The sequence below is a fragment of the Salmo salar genome, chromosome ssa09 (genome assembly GCF_905237065.1).
Source record: "Salmo salar chromosome ssa09, Ssal_v3.1, whole genome shotgun sequence".
NCBI classification, from domain to species: domain Eukaryota; kingdom Metazoa; phylum Chordata; class Actinopteri; order Salmoniformes; family Salmonidae; genus Salmo; species Salmo salar.
In genome coordinates, this window is record NC_059450.1 from 89,356,824 (window position 1) to 89,380,563 (window position 23,740).

The following is a 23,740-nucleotide window of genomic DNA, read 5'->3' on the forward strand; positions in this document are numbered from 1 at the left end:
GACCATAAAGGTAAGATTCTTAGACTTGATTCAATGTTTAATATTTACAGAGTTCCATCCTCTGGTACATAATCATGTATCCATATAAAACAAGTAAAATGTAGCATTTGTTTCCAATATTAAATTGTCACACATAGCCTACAAGTTCATTGCGAACCCCAGGTGGCGCTGATTGGACGGTTATGAATTGAGATCTATGGCCAGCTTGCATAGCGACGGTTCAGACAGGTGTGTGGCTTGGAGCTGGCCAGGGGATTTCCCACCTGTGATGTAACTATCTGGTCATGACCCCAGACAGGCATTGATGTAAAACACACACACACAAACCATCAATATGCATGTATATTACTGAAAGTCACTCATAAGACATGTCTCAATTAAGTTCTAAGTCTCAATTCTGTCACTTCATTATCTTGCATCAACACAGACTGAGTGTATCAAAAGAAAGACAAATTTCAGTTTCATAGTTGGGAGTCTGTGTGTAGCCTAGCCTAGGTCACTGGAGACCAAACTTAATGGAGATATAACTAAAGAAGCTTGTGTTTCAGAGTGAAGAAATAGGCTGCATAGCCGGAGCAGTGTAGCATCAGGTCAAGGGTCGATCAATCTTTTAGCTAGGCCTGGGCGGCCACCCAGCCCCAACCACACGCAGCTCACATCACAATCTCACAAAGGTTGCTACCATCGTTACCCTCATGCGTGAGCCAACTGAGAAGTTATTTTCCATGGAACATTATCTCACCTCTACGTCTATGAAAGTCTTCAAATACATTTGAATGAAATCCCACTGAGAGGAGAGTTTTGGAGCTGGAGATGTAATACCTGCCCCATTGTCTCACTGTGCATGGCTCAGCTCACACTACTATACTGCATGTGCATGGCTCAGCTCACACTACTATACTGCATGTGCATGGCTCAGCTCACACTACTATACTGCATGTGCATGGTGGTCAAAACAAGCAAGGGGTGTACTACAGATTAGAGAAACACTAGTAAGTAAGACAAGTGTTGTTCTCTGCAGCTCAGTTGGTATGGCTCTTGCAACGGCAGGATAGTGGGTTTGATTCCCGGGACCACCCATAGGTAAACAAATGTGTGCAGCATGACTGTAAATTGCTTTGGATAAAAGCGTCTGCTACATGGTATAGATTATTATTATATTAGAACATCTGTACAAGTCAAATCAACTCCAATTGATCTCATCTTTCACTCCTTATGATCTAAACATGCATAATCACACTTCACAACAGAAGAATGGACAGATTTTTGCATGGGATCTTTCTAGAAGGTGCTATGAAGCCCCCAATAGGCTAGATTACAGTGATGCAAGTCAATCATTACACACACGTGGATTAATACAAGTCAGGTGACAGATTCACAAACCACAATCACACCCCAAAAAGGGCATCACAACAAACTAGGGCAGTTGAAAAAAGCTAGATTTGAAATGTGATCCTGCTGGTTTCTATTCTGTCCTGTTTGTCATGAATACTAAGGGGTTGGTTGGTTCTAAAATACCCTCTCATGAGACTGGGCCTTGGTTTAGCATCACAGCCCAAAGATAGGAGCACAGGAAATAAACACCCATGTGAGTTTACTGTCTGAGGAGGAACTAAAATATATTAGACCAGGCTGAGACTGCTGCACCCAACCTTATACCGAACCTACCTGACAATATGTTAGACCAGGCTGAGACCCAACCTTATACTGAACCTACCTGATAATATGTTAGACCAGGCTGAGACCCAACCTTATACTGAACCTACCTGATAATATGTTAGACCAGGCTGAGACCCAACCTTATACTGAACCTACCTGATAATATGTTAGACCAGGCTGAGACCCAACCTTATACTGAACCTACCTGACAATATGTTAGACCAGGCTGAGACCCAACCTTATACTGAACCTACCTGACAATGTGTTAGTACATGTTTTACTTCACTAGATCACTTTATAACAACATACATGACAGGAACAATGCACACTACTATAATGAGCATGTCCATAACAGTATAGGATGTAGCCAAAAGACTGGCTCTCATTTGTATTCCTGGGCACCCTGGCAACTCAGAAACATTGAACATAGATTGGCACTGCAGGTTGGGGTATGGTTGTTCTAGTTGGCTTGTGAATGGATGGGTTTAGCCAGCTGGTGTGTGGGTATTGCTGTTGATTGAGTAGGTGTAGTTTTGTATTGGAGACGAGGGGGCTGCTGTGTTTAATCTAACCCTGGGCTGAACGTAAAACCTCTCCATAGTCGAGGTGCCAGGCATACTTTCCCCTGAGTCCACCACTGGACCACTAGCCCCACAGCAATACAATAACCCCCTGAACTCTAGAACGACAGAACGAGAAGGAGAGAGAGAGAGAGATGGGGAGAAAGAGAGGTGTGGGGAGAGAGAAAGGGATAGAGAGAGATGAGAGAGAGGGGAGAGAGAGAGGAGAGAGAGATGAGAGAGAGAGAGAGAGAGAGATGACAGAGAGAGAGAGAGAGCGAGAGAGAGAGAGAGGGGAGAGGGTGGAGAGAGAGAGAGAGAGAGGAGAGGGTGGAGAGAGAGAGAGAGAGAGAGAGAGAGAGAGAGAGAGAGAGAGAGAGAGAGATGACAGAGAGAGAGAGAGAGAGCGAGAGAGAGAGAGAGAACATCCAAGAGATCATCTGACGTACAATATGCCTGAATTTACTGTAATACATGGACAAAAGTGCACAGCTATCTGACTCATGTTTCCATCTCATGTTGTGTCAGATAGTGATAGTGGTTCACTGTTCTCTAACACTATGTTTGTGACTTCTCCCCCGTGTCTGCCTGGTGATATCTATGTGTATTTATAACGTGTCATAAAATAATGTAGGCTAGTTTACTGTAGGATAATCTGACAAACCATGGCAACCAAACCAACCGCTGTCTATCTACTGAGGCCTCTGATCCAGAATACAACTATAGCTGGAGAGGATAGCTAGGAGTGTAGGATGGACATCGCCGCTTATACTTAAGTGATGATCTAGGATCAGTTTTGCCACTTGCATCCGTATTTCTAAGTCTGTTGCTGATGGAGAGTAAACTGATTCTAGGCCTGTGGTTAGAGACAGAGTCTGCCCACTTGTCTAGGGGAATGAGGTCTCTCTGCCCCCTGATATAATGTCACTGCTATAATCCCTCAGTCACTGTGTGCATTCCAAATGGCTCCCTGTTCCAGGGCTCTGGTCAAACGTAGTTTACTATATAAGGAATAGGATGCCTTTTTGTACTAAGCCCACTGTCATTATGTTGCCTTGAATGAGACCAGCGATCAAGCAGTTTCTACTGGCTGTCAGTAAGAGGATAGTAATTAACTGCTTTATTGGGTTAGTCCCAGAGGGACCACTGACTGTCCCCAACATGACAAAACAGGCAGACCAGACACACACACGCACGCACACACACACACACACACACACACACACACACACACACACACACACACACACACACACACACACACACACACACCTTGTTATACATTCTCTCTAGCTACGAGCAGAACCTTCTCCACCTCAGTAAAATCTCTCACTGGCCACAACTTACACATCAAAACAAAAATACCTCAGAAAGGTTATGAGGGGTATTATTAAATCGAGTTTCCAAGCAACGCAGCAACAGACAGCTAAACATGTACACAGACACACACACACACACAATTACAACATCCTGTAAAACCAAACATTCCAGAAGTCTAGTAGGCCGTGTAGCCATTTTGTATCCCCCTCTTCTCCCTTTCCTCTCCCCTCTCTCTCCCTCTCCCCTCTCCTCCTCTTCCCTCTCTTCCTCTCCCCTCTCTCTCCCTCTCCTCCTCTCCCCTCTCTTGCTCTCCCCTCTCCTCCTCTCCCCTCTCTTCCACTCCCCTACCTTCCATTTCCTCTCCCCTCTCTCTTCCTCTCCCCTCTCTTCCTCTCCCCTCCCTTCCATATCCTTTCCCCTCTCTCTTCCCCTGCCCTCTCTTCCTCTCCCCTCTCTCCCCTCTCTATCTCCTCTGTCCCCTCACTCTGGGCCCCAGTGAGATAAACGAACCCTACCATCTCCTCCTGATAGTGTGGGACTATATATAACCTAGGACCCTGTGACTGAGCTGGCTCGACGTGTCAGATTCCAGAGGCATGGATCCATCCTGGCTGGAACAGCACCTGCTGCTAACCATAACTCCCCTCCTATCCCCCACCCCCCCCCCCTCCCTCCCTCCCTTCGTCTCCCCTCCCCCTCTGCTCCACTGGAATCAGACAGAGTAGCCGCTACCAAACCAAAACCCCAAACTCCCAACCCCAACCCCTGCCTGTTGGAGATTCCTTATCCTGGAGCTGGCTCAGAGGGGTGGGGCTGAGAGAGGGGGCAGAGAGAGTGGTGGCTCTCCTGTTGCACTTTTCATAAGTGTCTCTTTTTATAATTAAGCTGGAGTCTATGAGTCTATGAGTCTATGAGTCTGTGCACAGACCGGCTCAGGCTGAGCTACACTGTAGTAGGCTGTACTTGGCTGGACAGTGCTGGACTGGGCTGGACTGGGCTGGACTGGGCTGTACTGGGTTAAGGTAGAGCACAGTATTGCAGCAGCAGAAACAGCACCTCTGTAATGGATGAAAGTGGAGGTGGTAGTATATTGCATGTTTTGCTGGACTGACTGGATTGACTGGACAGTGGAATAGGGGCAGTGGATTGAATGAGGGGTGTTATTCCAACACAGAAGAACTCAATACCCTAGGAAGGGAGAACCCCAGACATTTCCAGGCGAAGGTACAGTAGAGATCCCTCTGACTTTCTCTGAAATACCTCTCTGGCTCACATACTGAGAGGGAGTGAGCTGCGTGCAGCCACAAGGCATGGCAATGAGGAGAAAATAGATACAGGGTCTGTATGAAACTGAACAAGAACGTTTATGTACCGCTCCCTTTTTAGGATGTAGCCTATTATTACTCTTCACTGTCTGTAACTCTTGATTACTTTACAAAATTCTTGCAGAAATATGTCAATGTGACAGAGCTGCTATGCTAGCTGTTAGCAGAGCACACGCCTGAATGAACTTTTATGGTTGAACAATGCTAATTGCTAAGTCCTAATGCTAAAATTACTAAGTGACAATGTTATTACCCTTTGATGAATCAGTCATTAATCGCTATTTTCTACTCAAGTAAGTGATTACTTTAGAATGTGTAGGCTATTCCAACTGATACAGATACCCATATACCTATGTCTAAGCAGACACCTATGTGTGCATGCCTGAGACACATGACTGAGTTAGTGCACTGGTTAGCTGGTAAGTTATTGTGACATTTTAATGATTAGGGCCTCTTTGGCCTCATGGAATGATTAAGAAGGCAAAATGAGTTCAAATGATGTTATGAATGTTTTTATGTGTATCCTATTAATTAAACATTAACCTGAATAACAACCTGTGATGCTGGTCAGGTGTGATGACACAAACATATTAATGCTCAGATAGGAATATTATCATGAGTAGTAAGTCTATTTTTTGTGTCTCTGCCTTGCTCTTAGTCCAGGTACGGACCCCCCCCCCCCACACACACCACACACGCACGCACACACACACACACACACACACACACACACACACACACACACACACACACACACACACACACACACACACACACCACAAGAGAAACCGGCCGGTCCCCTGTGAGCCCTGAGTGGCATAGCGATGGACAGCTGGACCCTCCAGGGGGACAGCTACTCATTCCTCCGCAGCTCCCTGCGCCACCGCGACGGAACCCCAAACCACGTGGAGATCTTCGACATCACCAACATCCCCAGCCACCGCTCAGCCATCTCTGAGACCACCTGCCTCTGTGACATCTTCGGGGACGACTGCGAGTCGCGGCCGCCTTCACTCTCCAGCAGCCCCGCGGCAGGGGCTTTCGTCCACCCTCCCGTTCCCCCTCCCATTGGACCAGGAGAGAGCCCAGAGTCGCCCCAAGTGTCACCCCCTGTGGTAGATGAGCTGAACGACTCGACAAGTTCCTACCACACAGTGCCAGAGAACTTTGAGGATTGTAGAGAGAAGCTCAGTCCTCCAACGCAGAGGGAGAATAATGATCATTTATCTGAAGGCTGGGAGTCAGGACCTTTAGATACTGCAGGAAACAACACAGCATCATCGGGGACGTCACAGGACGTCAGCACAAGATTAGAACAAGGAAACACAGCTCCAACACCTGGACGGAGGACAGCTGACTCCTCACCTGAGGAACCTAGCCTTACCTGTGGAGACAGAACGCCCTCACCTGGCTACAATAATACTACAACACCTTCACCTGGCTACAGTAATACTACAACTCCTTCACCTGGCTACAGTAATACTACAACACCTTCACCTGAAGGTAGAGGTTCAGCTCTATTGGTGGTCCAGTGTTCACCTGCTCCTTCACCACAGTGTAGAGAAACCCACCTGCCACCTGCACCAGAGAATAGATACTCCAGCCCCTCATCTGAATCCGTGGTCCCTGTGCATTCTATTGAGGCCAGAGACAGAGCCTCCTCACCTGGAGTCAGAGACAGAGCCTCCTCACCTGGAGTCAGAGGCACAGCCTCCTCACCTGGGGTCAGAGGCACAGCCTCCTCACCTGGAGTCAGAGACACAGCCTCCTCACCTGGAGTCAGAGGCACAGCCTCCTCACCTGGAGTCAGAGGCACAGCCTCCTCACCTGGAGTCAGAGGCACAGCCTCCTCACCTGGAGTCAGAGGCACAGCCTCCTCACTTGGAGTCAGAGGCACAGCCTCCTCACCTGGAGTCAGAGGCACAGCCTCCTCACCTGGAGTCAGAGACACAGCCTCCTCACCTGGAGTCAGAGACACAGCCTCCTCACCTGGAGTTAGAGACACAGCCTCCTCACCTGGAGTCAGAGACACAGCCTCCTCAGCTGGAGTCAGAAACACAGCCTCCTCACCTGGAGTCAGAGACACAGCCTCCTCACCTGGAGTCAGAGACACAGCCTCCTCACCTGGAGTCAGAGACACAGCCTCCTCACCTGGAGTCAGAGACACAGCCTCCTCACCTGACGATACAAATCTGTCTTTACCTGAGACCAGAGTAGCTCAGTGTTTACCTGAACCAAGGAACATCAGCCACTCACCTGAGTTAATAGCCAACCCTTTTTCACCTGATTACATAGTGTCATTTCAACCTAGGGTTAGAGCCATAACACCTGAGTGTAAACCTTCATCCCTTTCATCCCCACCTACGATTAGAGGTACAGGTATCTCCCCTCCACTAGGAGGCCTCACCTCAGCCTTACCTGAGCAAAATAATAGAGATTATTCACCTGCGTTAAGGAATAGATATTATTCACCTGAATTTAGGAATAAAGCATACTCACTGGACAATCAATGGAGAGTGTCCTTACCTGACCTGTTCAGCAGAACCTCCACACCTGAGTTAGAGAACTACGTCAGTACACCTGAGTTAGAGGACTCCGTCAGTACACCTGAGTTAGAGAACTCCGTCAGTACACCTGAGTTAGAGGACTCCGTCAGTACACCTGAGTTAGAGGACTCTGTCAGTACACCTGAGTTAAAGAACTCCGTCAGTACACCTGAGTTAGAGAACTCCGTCAGTACACCTGAGTTAGAGGACTCCGTCAGTACACCTGAGTTAGAGGACTCCGTCAGTACACCTGAGTTAGCGGACTCTATCAGTAAAACTGAGTTAGAGGACTCTGTCAGTATACCTGAACTCATACCTCACCTGTCCCCTTCAGAGAGAGACCTGAGCTCCTCAGAGGAAGCCCAGAGTACCGTCTCAACACCTGCCCCCAGGTACACCCCTCCTACACCTGTCACCTCCTCACCTGAGCTCAGGTCTACCAATACCACACCTGGACTCAGATCAGCCAGCATCACACTTGAATTGAGATCAACCAGTGTAAAACCTGAACTCAGTCTGCTCTGTGTCCCAACTGAACTCGGGTCAACCAGCGTCACAACTGAAGTCAGTTTAGCCAGTATCCCACAAAGTTCTGAACTACTCAGGTCAACGAGTCTCACACCTGAATTCAGATCAGATTCATCCTCCTCAACTAGCTCATACCACTCAGGTTCCTCCTCATCCTCAGACACCTGGACAAGAACATCCCCGAGAACCCCCTCAAGAACCCCCTCACCTGAAACAAGGTACTATAGTACCCCATCAAGAACCCCCTCACCTGAAACACGCTATAATAGAACCCCATCAAGAACCCCCTCACCTGAAACACGCTACAATAGAACCCCACCAAGAACCCCCTCACCTGAAACACGTTACACTAGAACCCCACCAAGAACCCCCTCGCCTGAAACAAGTTACAATAGAACCCCATCAAGAACCCCCTCACCTGAAACACGTTACAATAGAACCCCATCAAGAACCCCCTCACCTGAAGTAAGGTACACCAGCCCGCCTATACAACCCAGGAGCACAGCGCAATCACCTGAGATCAGAATCACATCCTCCACACCAGAGATCAAGAAAAGCGACCTCACACCTGAGGTACCTGGAGAGGTGAAGGCCAAGTCCCTGGACCCTCGGTTCAACTCCTCCTCCCCCCAGGTCTCAGGTATCACCTACTCCATCCTCTCCCCAGAAGCCAGGGTGCTGGTGTCAACACCTGAGATCAACAGTCTCCTCTCCTCAGCTGAGCTACGAGGCCGAACACACCTGTCACCTGAGAGGAAGAGCACCACCCCTACCGTAGAGAACAGACGGAACAGTCTCTCACCTGACTCTACAGGTAGAGGTTCCTCACCTGGAAGCAGAGGTAGCAACTCCTCACCTGAGATTACAGGGATATACAGCTCTATCGTACATCCTCCTGAGACTAGAGACATAGCTGCATCACCTGAGCCACCTAGATATAAAAACCTCTCACCTGAGTATAAAACCCCCTCACCTCCGAAGAGTCAAACTGTCTCACCTTATCCAACATATAAAACCCCCTCACCTCTGCCCAGGTACACAGCCCCCTCACCTAGAGTGGAAACTGCTTGCTCATCATCTGAGCTAAACACTTCAGCCGACTCACCTGGAGTAAAGAGTCCTGGCCACTCACCTGAACGCAGGGCATCACCTGGCTCACCTGGAGTAAAGAGTCCTGCCCACTCACCTGAACACAGGGCTTCGCCTGGCTCACCTGGAGTAAAGAATCCTGCCCAGTCACCTGAACGCAGGGCTTCGCCTGGCTCACCTGGAGTAAAGAGTCCTGCCCACTCACCTGAACGCAGGGCTTCGCCTGGCTCACCTGGAGTAAAGAGTCCTGCCCACTCACCTGAACGCAGGGCTTCGCCTGGCTCACCTGGAGTAAAGAGTCCTGCCCACTCACCTGAACACAGGGCTTCGCCTGGCTCACCTGCGAGGTGTGTTGGTAGCCTATCAGAGCGACTCATCACTAACGGCACCTCAAACCCCTTGGGTAATCACCTTTCTCACGACTCCAGGGAAGCATCACCTACTGAAGAGAGTAGAGAGATCACCTCTTCACCTGTACTAGGAGAAGTTCCAGTCCCCTACAACTTCTCTGCCCACACACCTGAGATCATAAACTTCACATCTGAAATCATAAACTTCACACCTGAAGTCGGACACATCTCACCTGATCCCACTTCCTTTTCAAGAGGAAGGAGCCCCACCCTTTCACCTGACCACGGGGTTACAGGTAACTCGCCTGTCCAAAGACTGGATGATCTGGAGCCTAAACATCCAGCCTCATCTCTAACCCCTGACCTTAGTGACAGCAGCAACCACTCACACAAGTCTCCTACACCTGAGCACACGTGTAGAAAAACCTCACCCAACCCTAGGAATAAAACCATAGATAGGCTAACTGAAGAAGACATGGCTCATCGTATGAGTAAGGAAGACATCCCTTCTCCTCCCCTCACCAGGTTCACTCCAGTACACATCATACCCCCGGCCCCAGCGAGGCCACACGGCCACTGGGGAAACAGGAGTACCAGTCCCTCTGAGACCCAGGCCAATGAGGCCATAATGGAGTCTGAGAATGTAATGGAGTCTGTTATAGAAGCTGTGACATCCAGGAGAAGCCCCACTCTTTCCTCTGGTGACAACAACAACAGGGCCTACAACAGCCAAACATGCCTGGAAATGCTGGAGAGGGAGGAGGAGGAGGAGGAGGAGGAGGAGGAGGAGGAGGAGGAGGAGAGGGAGATGTTGTGGGAGATGCAAGAGAGGGATAGAGAAAGGCAGAGGGAAAGAGAAAGGAACAGGGAGATGGAGGAGAGGGAGAGGGAGAGGGAGGAGGAGGAGAGGGAAAAAGAGAGGGCGAGGAAGAGGGAGGAGGAGAGGGAGAGAGAGGAAAGGGCGAGGGAGAGAAAGGAAAGGGAGAGACAGAGAGAGGAAGAAAGGGAGAGGGCAATGGGGTGGGAGAGGGAGTGGCAAGCGGAGAGGGAGAGAGAAAGGGAGAGTGAGAGGCAGGGGGAGGAGCAGGTGCCCGGAAAGGGGGAGAGGAGGCAGGAGGAGGCCAGTTACAAGGGGGAACAGGTTGACCTGTCATTCAGTGCCAGGAATAGAAAAGGGCCTGCAAGCCGCGAAGCAGCTCCCACAAGCAGAGAGAGTCGACAGGGAATGCCAGCAGCGCGCTCCTATTCAGAGAGCCTGCTCACCACCAGACTACAACAGATACAACAGCTACAACAGCAACAACACGGTATACTGCACAGAGTTGCACACAGCTCCCAGCCAGAGACAGCCAGAGGAGGTGGACCTGGACCTATCAAGAAGTTGCAGCAAGAGCCCAAGCACAAGCCTGCGATACCTCAGCTCGGGAGCTCCTTTCCTGGACGCATCTCAGCCGACGGCCCCAGCTCCAGCATGGGCAGTGAGCTGGATGAGGAGGACAACGAGGTGAAGTGGTTCAGTGACGTGGCCTTCCGCAGCCTGTCCTCTGGATCCCCTCAGGTGGACTACCTGGACATGTACAACTCCAGTCACTGCTCCTCCACCGGAGCCTCCCAGCCCTCCACCCAGGACAGCCCAGCGGGGGCTAATGCAGCCTGGCTGGCCTATGCCGACCTCAGGGGGTCTGCTCCACGGCTGGACAATGAAGACTTCCCAGTTCCACGCCAGCAGCTGCAGCCCTCCTCTGGGGCTTATTATCCACCCCTGGATGGCCTGGACCCATCCAAAAAATATGAGATGGGCAGCTTCGAGTGTGTAGACGTGGCTGTGGAGAGAGAGGAACCCAAGGCGAGGAGAGGAGTGCCCAAGAGACAGATCCAGCTGAAAAGAAGGAATACGGCCGAGCTGAAGCTGGGTGAGAACAGGGATGGTAGTCCCATCATGGTTCCTAGTCCTGTAATGGTTCCTGTGGCTCCTGTGGTTACAAAGGACAGTCCTTCTCTACAGAGACACAACAGAGAGACGTTGCAGAGACAACACAGCACACCTGCTGCTTTGCAGGAAGCCTACCGCCCGGGACCCAGCCCTAAACCTGCAACTGAGCAGACCGAAAGGAAGGGCAAGCACCAGAAGTCTTTGTCCCTTGACGAGACATGTACCAAAACCAAGATGGCCACTTGCCTGATCAAGAGCATCCTCTCCAAGAAGATGCAGAATGTTGGTAAACAAACCGACCAGGAAGGAGGAGGTGACCTCAGCCCCTCTGAGAACAAAACCCCTCCTCCTCCTGAAAGTGAAGTGTCAACCATTAAAGAGTCCCCGAAACCAGAGACACAGAATCTGAGTTCCAGCATAAATTCAGAAGACAGTCTTTCCTCTGAGGACCTGGCTGTGAGAAGAGAGACGAGCCCAAACACTGACGTAAACAGACAACAGAGAAGTTTCGGGGTGAAACCCAGTATTAGACCAACAAACCGTACTATTAATATTAACTCGACTTCTCCACTGCGAAGCAACAAGAGACCTGAACCAACCTGCACAACCCCTGAGATGAGTCCTGGTGCACGTTTTGCTCCAGTTACCTCTCCTCAGGGAAACAATAGAATTGAATCTCACTGCAACAGAACCCCTAACCATGTTAGCCCTTGGATGAGGTCTGAGCCCCCTACTACTAGTTGTCCTCAGAGAAACAATGACAGAATTGAATCTCCTGTCAGAAACCCAAACTCTTGGAGAACTGACCCGGTCAAACCAGAGGTGAGGTCTGAACTGGTGTTCCCGTTTGAGAGTACAAAACACACAGAGAAGAACGCCAGGATGGGAGTAAAGCAGACGCATGACAGTAAATGTAGGCATGAGAGGGATGACAGTAAACGGAGGGATGAGAAGGATGACAAACAGGGAGGTGACTCAGCAGATGCAGCTGCCCGGAACACCGGCGTTCTTGCTGCCACTCGAGCCAACAGCATGCAGGCAGGAATGACAAACATAAAAAAGCTGGACTACCACTCTGACTCTGAAGACCATAAACATCCGAGCATCAAGAGCACCTACACATCCAAAACACCAGAGATCACTCTAAAACCCAGCCCTGTTACAGAGAAAAAGAAAACCTCTTCTCTAAACGTCTCACTGTCGCCCGAGCTGGAAACTAAACTTGAGGTTAAACACGAGACTGCCTCCCCTGGGAGGACCTGTCAGAGAGAAACAAGAGAAGAAGACAGGAGAGTGGAGACTTCACATAGAGAAACCAGAGAAGAAGACAGGAGAGTGGAGACTTCACATAGAGAATCCAGAGAAGAAGACAGGAGAATAGGGACTTCACATAGAGAAACAAGAGAAGAAGACAGGAGAGTGGAGACTTCACATAGAGAAACCAGAGAAGAAGACAGGAGAGTGGAGACTTCTAATAGAGAATCCAGAGAAGAAGACAGGAGAATAGGGACTTCACATAGAGAAAAAAGAGAAGAAGACAGGAGAGTGGAGACTTCTAATAGAGAAACCATAGAAGAAGAGAAGGGAGTGAAGACCTTGAACAAGATGAATGAACAGACTGAGAATGTGGATACCAATAGGAAGGGTAAAGCCAAAGCTCCCCTGCACAAAGTGAGAGATGTTAGAAGGCTGGTGAAAAACACATACAACCTGTCATTCAAGGCCATGCCAGCACCAGAGAAGGAGGAGAGGAGGGAGGAGAGCGTGGAGGAGAGGAGAGAGGAGAGGAGAGAGGAACAGGGAGAGGAAAGGGGGGAGGATAGAAAAGAGGAGAGGAGGGAGGAAAGGAGTGAGGAGAGATATGAAGACAGGAAAGAGGAAAAGCCGATGCCTCGTCCTCAGCCAATGCAGATAGAATACAAAGCTGTCAGCTGGAGAGAAAACAAAAACAAAACAAGAACGTTCAACCAAACAGACAGAGAAATGTCTAGAGGCAAACCTAAGGTTGATTCTTTACAGCAGGTGTCCACAGATACAACCAAAGTACCCAAGGACCCTTCTGATGTAACAGCTAAGAGTTGCACAACAGAGGAAGTAGCTGTGACAGAGACAGAGTTAAACCAACACAATGACACTGTCAAAACAGAAACAGGCAACACCAAGGTGAAACCCAGTGAAACAGAGTCACCGAGAGTAACCAGGAGACACCGAAGTGTATCAGAGTCTAGTGACAAACCTGAAGTGGTGAGAAGAGATACAAAGCCACCTATGCTGGGCAGCAGCCCTAAACTCCCCATTAAAGACAAAGAAGTGTCTAGTGCTTCTCTGGTGCTACAGGATGGATCCAATAAGCCCAAGTCATTCTCAGCCTTAGCTCCAGCCTCCCCGGCCGCGACGTCTCCTGCTCCCTCCTGCCCTACTCCAGCCTCTCCAGCCCTGGTCCCAGTCCCAGCCTCCCCAGCACCTGCCTCATCCCCAGCCCCAGCTCCAAAACTGGTCTCCTCACCTGGTCGCAAAGCTTCACCAGCTCCAGCTTCTCCTCCAGCCCCAACCTCATCCCCAGCTTCAGTTCTAGGCACTCCACATTCTTCTGTCCCCACCAAGACCCCCACCCCTACCCCCACCCACTCTGTGTCCATACTGGTCAAGGAGAAGGGCTACCAGGCAGATATTGGGTCTGTGGTCTCTGAGGCTGTGTCAGAGGAGATAACAAGGAGTGGGGGTGAAGGTGGGGGTGGAGGGGTCCCAAGGAAACATATAAACCGAATAGAGATCCCTCTTCAGACCCGTGGACCCTCAGATGGGGGTACGAGTGACTCACACAGACAGAGAACCTACTCGTCCTCGTCTACATCCTCTGTGCAAGCAGCCTCATCCGCATCATCCTCAAGCACTGTGCAAGCAGCCTCATCCGTATCATCCTCAAGCACTGTGCAAGCAGCCTCATCCGTATCATCCTCAAGCACTGTGCAAGCAGCCCCATCCGTATCATCCTCAAGCACTGTGCAAGCAGCCTCATCCGTATCATCCTCAAGCACTGTGCAAGCAGCCTCATCCGTATCATCCTCAAGCACTGTGCAAGCAGCCTCATCCGTATCATCCTCAAGCACTGTGCAAGGTGCGTCATCCTTCTCCTCGTCTTCTGTCAATGTGTCAACCTCAGCCTCATCCTTTTCGTCATCTTCCGTCAATGCATCAGTCTCTTCCTCTCCTACCCATTCGGTCCCAAGTTCTCCCAGGCTTCGAAGAGTCTCCACTCAAACGGATGACAGAGTTAGGACCACTTTTAATCAGGAGAGGGTTAGTGTCAGAGCCACAGTCAGAGACATAGAGCAACGCACGGCATCATCACCACCACCCCCACAGAAGAAAACACAAGAAGACACTGCTGAAAAGGAGACAGTGAAGAAATCAACCTACTCACCTAAGTTACCAGGTTCGCTACCAGGCTCACCAGCACTGATGAGAAGATACCGACCACAAGTGATCGAGGTGAGGTCGTTGTCTAAAGAAATACATAAACAAGATAAACAAGAGAAGACCATCATGTCAAGCACCAGACCACAAACTATAGAGGTTCACTCAATAGCCAACGGTCCACCAGTGGCACCGAAACCAAAGTTCAGACAAACAGATGCAAATTCACTGTCCAGTGAAACACAGCAGAAACCAGCGGAGGCAACATTAAGCTTCAACCAGCACACAGAAGAGGAGAGAGCTGTGCCCAATGAGAAACCATCGACTTCAGCTACAACAATCCAAAGACATCTATCGAATGATTCAACCCCAGCACCTAACTATAATAAAAAGTTATCAGTTTCTGCAGTGTCCAGCTACAGGCCTCCACCTACCAAGACAACAATCATCGCTAGTTTCTCTCACAAACCAGCATCAACAACAGTAGACACAGAGACATCAAATGAAAGGCCAAAGCAACCAGGGGCCTCAACCCAAGGACAAGGACAGGCCCCCAGCTACACACAGAGACCCACAACCCTCACAGTCTCAGCCCCAGCTCCTACCCACGCCCCCGCTGCCCCAGTCCCTGCCCAAGTCCCTACCCATGCCCCTGCCAAACACTCAAACCAGTCAGCTGTTGTGGATATAACCAGCCACCCGCACAATCTCAAAACAACAACAGTGTGCCCTCAGGAGCAAACAATGCCGGTTACTTTCAACAATACAAACCAACCTGCCACGGTATCCACAAACACACAGGCCCCCATATACACACACCACATACACACACAGCAGCCCGTACACAGATCCTTGTCCAGCGACCACCCGCAGAGGGTAGATGACCTCCATTTCTACGCATCAGACGACCCCCCTAGCTACGACGAGAGGGAGAGGTTCAGCCCCCTCCACCTACCTGACCTGCCACAGAGGAAGCTGAACCGCTACCACCCCTCCTCTTCCTTCTCCTCTGCCTCCTCCCGTCCCCCTCCCTGCTCCTGCACCTCTGGTTGCCCATCCCACGGCCTCACACCCCCTCACCACCACCACTCTCCCCACACCCCTCCCTTCCCCTCCCACTCCCCCGGCCAGGTGCTGCCTTACTCCGTGGGGGGTCAACCCCCTCTCCGCCCACACCAGTGCAGAGCAGATCCCCAGCCTCTGAGTTCAATCAGCTACCAGCCCAGCTCTCCCAAATCATCCACCCTCCCCAGCCCCACCCAGCCCCCCCCAGGCATGTACCAGTCCCTCCACCAACCCCAGCCCTCCATGCTCCAGCCCTGCCCGGCCGACCGCCCTCTCCAGCACCCCCAACACATGGACCCCCGTCGGGCCCCCCCGCTCCACCGCTCCCCTCACGGCCAGCCACCTGTCTCTGGGGGCCCCTACAGTGACCACAGCCACTCTCCTAATCTGCCCCCTATGGACCCTCAGTACCTGTGCAGCCCACAGAGCCTGGGGCCATCGTATGGGTCTGAGTATGGGAGTCTGTCTGGGTCTGACTACCCAGACAGTACTGGTGGTCTGGGGTACGGGCAAACCCCTCGCAGGGTCCTCATGGATCCTGACACAGGGAAGTACTTCTACATTGAGGTGCCTGTGCAGCCACTGAGGAAGATGCTGTTTGATCCAGAGACGGGCCAGTACGTGGAGGTGCTCATCCCCCAGAGTACCATGTCTCACTCAGGCCTCTACCCTACCTCGGCCGCACCCTACTCCCCCGCCTCTGCGGCCCCCTTTTCCTCCATCCACAACCCCAACATGTACGCCCCCGCCCCCCAGTACCTCCCCTATGGTCCACCTGCACCTCACCCCCAGCCCCAGCCACCCCGCCACCCAGAGGCTCCAGCCCCAGGGACGATGCACCAGAATGGGGCTCAGGTCGGCTACGGGAGCCCCGGGAGCCAGGGTTCCAAGCCGGAGCCCCAGAATCATGCACCTCTGGACCAGAGCTACCTGGAGAGCATGTACTACGTCCCTACAGGCATGAACACTAGCCCCCCGGACTGCTACCACAAACAACCCTCCAGTCTGCCCAACACGGGGGGGAAGAGGGCCTGAAATAGTCGTCTTCCTGGTGCCTGTAAGATCTCAGAATACAGCCAGGTCAGGGTGTATATGAGGAGGTCTAATGTTAGACTCAGGCCTTATTGTTAGCTTTGTTTCCCTGGCAACTGGACTGGAGAGAATGATTCTTTAGTTGTGGTTGTTTGTTGTTTTATTGTTTTGTTGTTTATGTTCTTCATTGCTTTTTATTCGTCTGATTGCCTGATTATGTTTGCTTTTTATGCATTGATTTGGTAAGAGAAAAAAACATGATCATGTTGAAGGTCCTTGATGATCTTTCTGGGATTTCTTATTTTATTTTTCTTCGACAAAAACAAAAAGTGACAATTTTCTACCGTTTACCTAACAGCCAAAAGGTGTGCCTTATCCATTCTCATAGATTGTTCATTAAATCTAAACAAACACTTACTGTTCGCATTTACATTACATTTAGATAGATGTTTCAACTGATCACATTACATTTAGATACATGTTTCAACTGATCACATTACATTTAGATACATGTTTCAACTGATCACATTACATTTAGATACATGTTTCAACTGATCACATTACATTTAGATACATGTTTCAACTGATCACATTACGTTTAGATACATGTTTCAACTGATCACATTACATTTAGATACATGTTTCAACTGATCACATTACATTTAGATACATGTTTCAACTGATCACATTACATTTAGATACATGTTTCAACTGATCACATTACATTTAGATAGATGTTTCAACTGATCACATTACATTTAGATACATGTTTCAACTGATCACATTACATTTAGATAGATGTTTCAACTGATCACATTACATTTAGATAGATGTTTCAACTGATCACATTACATTTAGATACATGTTTCAACTGATCACATTACATTTAGATAGATGTTTCAACTGATCATGAACATTCATACATCTAATATTTGAAATAAATTCACTTTGTATTAAAACCAATATCTCCCACAAACTTCAAACTGCTATCTTGGGAAGATCTCATGTATGTCATGTTTTTCTCTGTTTATTTCTGAATGAGTAGGTTTTGTTCACAGAGAAGATGCAATGACACCAATAGAAATGTGTAAAATATTGAATGTAATAAAACTACTGTAGAATGCCCTGGTCTGTTCTGCCTTAACATTTCTGAATAGGTAGCCTACATATACTGTAGGCTGGGATTAAATACAACACCTGACAGATGGAGTTTTTCCAGACCATGTGGCCTGACCAAGAGAAGGGTTGATCTCCCCTGCACATTGCATGGATCAACCAATGGTTGCGTGTCACGTCATGATTGTGCCGTCGGCCACCAGATTGCTATAATGTAATGATGTAAAATACATATCCAGGCGTTGGAAGATCTGGCGTGCATCAGCAATGCCTGCACAGAGGAACGCGCCCGAAGTCTGGTCCCTAATGACCATGTGACTTGACCAAGAGAAACTCCTGGCCTTACTGCACCAATATGCTTCAACAGGGACTTTTTTTAATACTCCACCCACTCAAAAGTAGTCATCAACAAACACACACACACACGCACGCACGCACGCACGCACGCACACACACGTCAACCCTGCTATGCTGTCCATCTCTCTGGGCTTTGACTGCCATCTGGTGGTAAGGAGAGGAAGTGCAGCCATGGGAGAGGTTAAGAGGATGACAGAACACTACAGTACAGAGATGACATCATGCTGTAGCTGTTTTCATTCTCCTCTGGGAATGTTGCATCAGCCCTGAATAGCAGGCTCCTGTGTTACCCTTTTCCCTGGATAGCAATGCCATGTCAACTACACTTTAATCTTGATTCTGTTAACCCAATAACATTACACACACAACATCACTCATCATTAATTCGCAGTTGTCTTATATCCATATCTTAAAGTGTAAAGGATAACATTTTGCTCAGATCTTTATGCTAACGTTTCTAAGGAATAGATTCAATCCGGACCGCAGAAGATCTGCGTAACAGCGCAATTGAAAAGTAAAGGTAATTTCCGATTGAGCCGACATATGCAGCTTTTATGTGAATGCAGTCTCCGCGGAAGCCTTTACATTTTAATCGCACGGTGGGGCGGATCTTCCATGATCCAATTGAATCCAAGCCTAAATCATCAGCTTTAAGTACCTGCTCTCTAGGTTCTCCCAGAATATACAGAATATTATTACACTGGTAGGTATTTATTCTTAGCTTCCCCATTTCCCCACTTGGGGGCATCATACACTGCAGCAGTGGAACATCACAGCTTCTGAAGTAGTCTGTATTGGGGAGAATCTAAAGTGCATTTCCTTGACTCCTCACTACTCTCTCTTCGCCTCCTTCTCAAAACCCATTGGAGGACAAGGTCAGAGGGGACTGACTTTCTCATCCAAAGGGTTTTGTGACGGGGGCGAGGAGAGAGGATGTGAAGAAATGCTATTGAGATTCTCCCTTGGTGTCAGCCTTTTGTGACAAAACACAGTCGTACTCGTGCAGTAAACATTATCTCAATGATCATGTTTTGAGTTTTTTTTCTTCTTCAGTTGACTCAGCGTAGTAATGACACATAGTAAAACTGCTGTTAGAGACATACTATAGCCAACAGTTGCATTTGTATTACATGTTAGTCATTTAGCAGATGCTCTTGTCCAGAGTGGCTTGTAGTTGCCTCTCTTTTCCAGCTCCAACCACATGTTAAAGGCTCTTAGAACTATAACCAGATCCTAATTCAAACCATTAGGGACCTGGTTGCTGGGAGCTATTTTGCGGTACACTGCTTAACTAATGAGAGAGTTGTACAGTAGGGTGTGTCATGGTGTGTGCGTGTGTGCGTGTCTGTGTGTGTGTGTGTGTGTGTGTGTGTGTGTGTGTGTGTGTGTGTGTGTGTGTGTGTGCGTGTGTGCGTGCGTGCGTGTGTGTGTGGTGTGGTGTGTGTGTTTCTATGTGTGTGTCTCTGTGTGTGTGTGTGTGTGTGTGTGTGTGTGTGTGTGTGTGTGTGTGTGTGTGTGTGTGTGTGTGTGTGTGTGTGTGTGTGTGTGTCTGTGTGTGTGTGTGTGTGTGTGTGGTGTGTGTTAACACCTGGCAGAGACACACAGAGACTAAGACACACACACACACTTGTGATGCATTAGTGGTGAACACACCAGGTGAAAGGCCTTCTCTAGATGAGTGTTGGTCTGGTCTGGTGAAAGACCTTCTCTAGATGTGTTTTGGTCTGGTCTGGTGAAAGACCTTCTCTAGATGTGTGTAGGTCTGGTCTGGTGAAATACCTTCTCTAGATGAGTGTTGGTCTGGTCTGATGAAAGACCTTCTCTAGATGAGTGTTGGTCTGGTCTGGTGAAAGACCTTCTCTAGATGTGTGTTGGTCTGGTCTGGTGAAAGACCTTCTCTAGATGAGTGTCGGTCTGGTCTGGTGAAATACCTTCTCTGGATGTGTGTTGGTCTGGTCTGGTGAAAGACCTTCTCTAGATGTGTGTTGGTCTGGTCTGGTGAAATACCTTCTCTAGATGTGTTTTGGTCTGGTCTGGTGAAAGACCTTCTCTAGATGTGTGTTGGTCTGGTCTGGTGAAATACCTTCTCTAGATGTGTGTTGGTCTGGTCTGGTGAAAGACCTTCTCTAGATGTGTGTTGGTCTGGTCTGGTGAAATACCTTCTCTAGATGTGTGTTGGTCTGGTCTGGTGAAAGACCTTCTCTAGATGTGTTTTGGTCTGGTCTGGTGAAAGACCTTCTCTAGATGTGTGTTGGTCTGGTCTGGTGAAATACCTTCTCTAGATGTGTGTTGGTCTGGTCTGGTGAAAGACCTTCTCTAGATGTGTGTTGGTCTGGTCTGGTGAAAGACCTTCTCTAGATGTGTGTTGGTCTGGTCTGGTGAAAGACCTTCTCTAGATGTGTGTTGGTCTGGTCTGGTGAAAGACCTTCTCTAGATGTGTGTTGGTCTGGTCTGGTGAAAGACCTTCTCTAGATGTGTGTTGGTCTGGTCTGGTGAAAGACCTTCTCTAGATGTGTGTTGGTCTGGTCTGGTGAAATACATTCTCTAGATGTGTGTTGGTCTGGTCTGGTGAAAGACCTTCTCTAGATGTGTGTTGGTCTGGTCTGGTGAAATACCTTCTGGTCTGACTAGGACGTAAATGGAATGTATCAGACTCAGATATTCTGGTGATTAAAAGATGATGATTTCACTTTGCTTCTCTGGATGGAGTTGTTTCATGATCAAATATGTTTCTTGTAGTCATAGCTACTGGTTGGAGTGGATAGTTAAAGTGCACTCCCTCTCACATGGATGATATAGGGACCCAGACACACGTAGCATTGTAGGTGTCTGTAAGCATATTATGCATTGCAGGTGTGTGTAGGCTTTTGAGAAAACAATGCACAGCTCTAAGACTCAGTTAGACGGACAGACTGGGTGAAAGTTTACCGTACTAAGTTCGGAAGTGGGTAAGATCAGAAAGGCTGCAAGACACACACACACCACATGCCTTGAACATACACACACACACACACACACACACACACACACACACACACACACACACACACACACACACACACACACACACACACACACACACACACACACACACACACACACACACACCTCACTAACACACTGCCTGGGTGACTGACTGTGGCGGTAGTGTTGAACATCCAGGGCATTGCTCAACGTCAGACCCAGACAGGAGCTCCCTCAGTCAGCCAACACAGACAGAGACAAGCCCTGGCAGGCCTTGTCTCTGGAGGTATCACCAGGGGCATCAGGACAGACAGATGATTTTACTACAGGTTATATTATGGTCTATTACTGTAATTGTCCAATACTTTTAGCAGATTGGAGAATCCCACCCCTGTGTGGGTGGAATGGGCTGGCCCATTTGATAAAACCATAGTGGAAAAAAACAATGATAAGGATTATTTGGAGTAAAATGTGAGCAATATGCTGGACAGTATTTTCCAGTGTGTGTGATTGTTGTAATGTAGATGAGAGGATACAGACAGACAGAAGACAGACAGGGATGGGTGGTCATGTTCTGTAATGTAGATGAGAGGACACAGACAGACAGACAGAAGACAGACAGGGATGGGTGGTCATGTAGACCAGTCTAGAGATGTGACCTCCTACACACTAGGGATGACTACCAAGACCTAGATTTTTCTATCACAGGTAGTAAACCAGTGGATTAGGTAACACTGATCCATACCAGAGGTTGTTACGTAGTAGTACATCAATGAGACATTACTTTAGCAGAAAGCGAATGTCTGCTATGTTTTCACGTCTTCTTTTTCATTGCAATCTGATCTTGTCTTGCTGCTGTGGTCTACCTGCCTCTGGATACAGGATCTAACTGGAGATCTAACTGGAGATCTAACTAGAGATCTAACTAGAGATCTAACTAGAGATCTAACTAGAGATCTAACTTAAGATCTAACTGAAGATCTAACTGGAGATCTAACTGGAGATCTAACTGAAGATCTAACTGAAGATCTAACTAGAGATCTAACTGGAGATCTAACTAGAGATCTAACTAGAGATCTAACTGAAGATCTAACTGAAGATCTAACTGAAGGTCTAACTAGAGATCTAACTGGAGATCTAACTGAAGATCTAACTGAAGATCTAACTGGAGATCTAACTGGAGATCTAACTGAAGATCTAACTGGAGATCTAACTGGAGATCTAACTGGAGATCTAACTGAAGATCTAACTGAAGATCTAACTGAAGATCTAACTAGAGATCTAACTGAAGATCTAACTGAAGATCTAACTGGAGATCTAACTGAAGATCTAACTGAAGATCTAACTGGAGATCTAACTAGAGATCTAACTAGAGATCTAACTGAATATCTAACTGAAAATCTAACTGAAGATCTAACTAGAGATCTAACTGAAGATCTAACTGAAGATCTAACTTGAGATCTAACTGGATATCTAACTAGAGATCTAACTGAAGATCTAACTAGAGATCTAACTGAATATCTAACTGAAGATCTAACTGAAGATCTAACTAGAGATCTAACTAGAGATCTAACTAGAGATCTAACTGGAAACCTAACTAGAGATCTAACTGGAGCAATCCAGATCCGGTTCCTCAGTCTAAACTACATGACAGTAGAGAGTAGCAGTTAGAGAGGAATCTACCTTACCTGTCTGACACTTTACCTGTTCTCCCCTGACATGCCCATATTTGCTTTGTTTCCTGGGGAAGGGGCGGGACCACATGGACATGTTGGGATATGTCGGTACTGTATCAGTGGACCTGGGTGACAGAAGCTGAGTGTGGGAGTGTGTGGATGAAGGAGGATGGAGGAGGGAGGGAGGGATTGAGAAACACTGGACTGTTGCCTTCCCGTCTATCATTTCATCACCTAGCAACCGACACGAATAACAACAAACCAACCTATCAGAATCCTCTACTGAGGATTGAGGGGGAGTGACACTAACATATACTTTTTCTGTTGTTTTCAGCTGACATTGACTGGGAAATAGACAAGTTCTTGAAGAATTTAAAGTCATTAGTGAGTTATTTGTAAGTAAAGGCCTATGTAAATGATTGATTGTAAAAATAACTGTGCCCTTCAGGTGCTACCTGGTGGGGTAGGCAAGTCACACCTGTCCGCCTCTACCTGACTGCCTCTACCTGCCTGCCTCTACCTGTCTGCCTCTACCTGCCCGCCTCTACCTGCCCGCCTCTACCTGCCTGCCTCTACCTGCCTACATCTACCTGCCTGCCTCTACCTGCCTGCCTCTACCTGCCTGCCTCTACCTGCCTGCCTCTACCTGACTGCCTCTACCTGTCTGCCTCTACCTGTCCGCCTCTACCTGACTGCCTCTACCTGTCTGCCTCTACCTGTCCGCCTCTACCTGCCCGCCTCTACCTGCCCGCCTCTACATGCCTGCCTCTACCTGACTGCCTCTACCTGTCTGCCTCTACCTG

At 48.6% G+C, this 23,740-nt stretch overlaps 1 protein-coding gene across 1 annotated transcript; it reads left to right on the forward strand.

Annotated features, from left to right (window-relative positions):
* The first annotated feature begins 10,412 nt into the window (after positions 1–10,412).
* Positions 10,413–17,949, forward strand: LOC106612124 (serine/arginine repetitive matrix protein 2-like). The gene is made up of 2 exons (XM_014213014.2): positions 10,413–14,267; positions 14,412–17,949. Exons 1-2 carry the CDS (start codon positions 10,603–10,605, stop codon positions 16,825–16,827), a joined length of 6,081 nt encoding a protein of 2,026 aa, XP_014068489.2. The 5' UTR covers positions 10,413–10,602; the 3' UTR covers positions 16,828–17,949.
* Positions 17,950–23,740: the final 5,791 nt, after the last annotated feature.

Coding starts and splice junctions, on each gene's coding strand:
- LOC106612124 (XM_014213014.2), top strand. CDS start 10,603: ATGCCAGCAGCGCGCTCCTATTCAGAGAGCCTGCTCACCACCAGACTA. Junction 14,268..14,411: donor GCAGCCTCATCCGTATCATC/CTCAAGCACTGT, acceptor ATCCGTATCATC/CTCAAGCACTGTGCAAGGTG.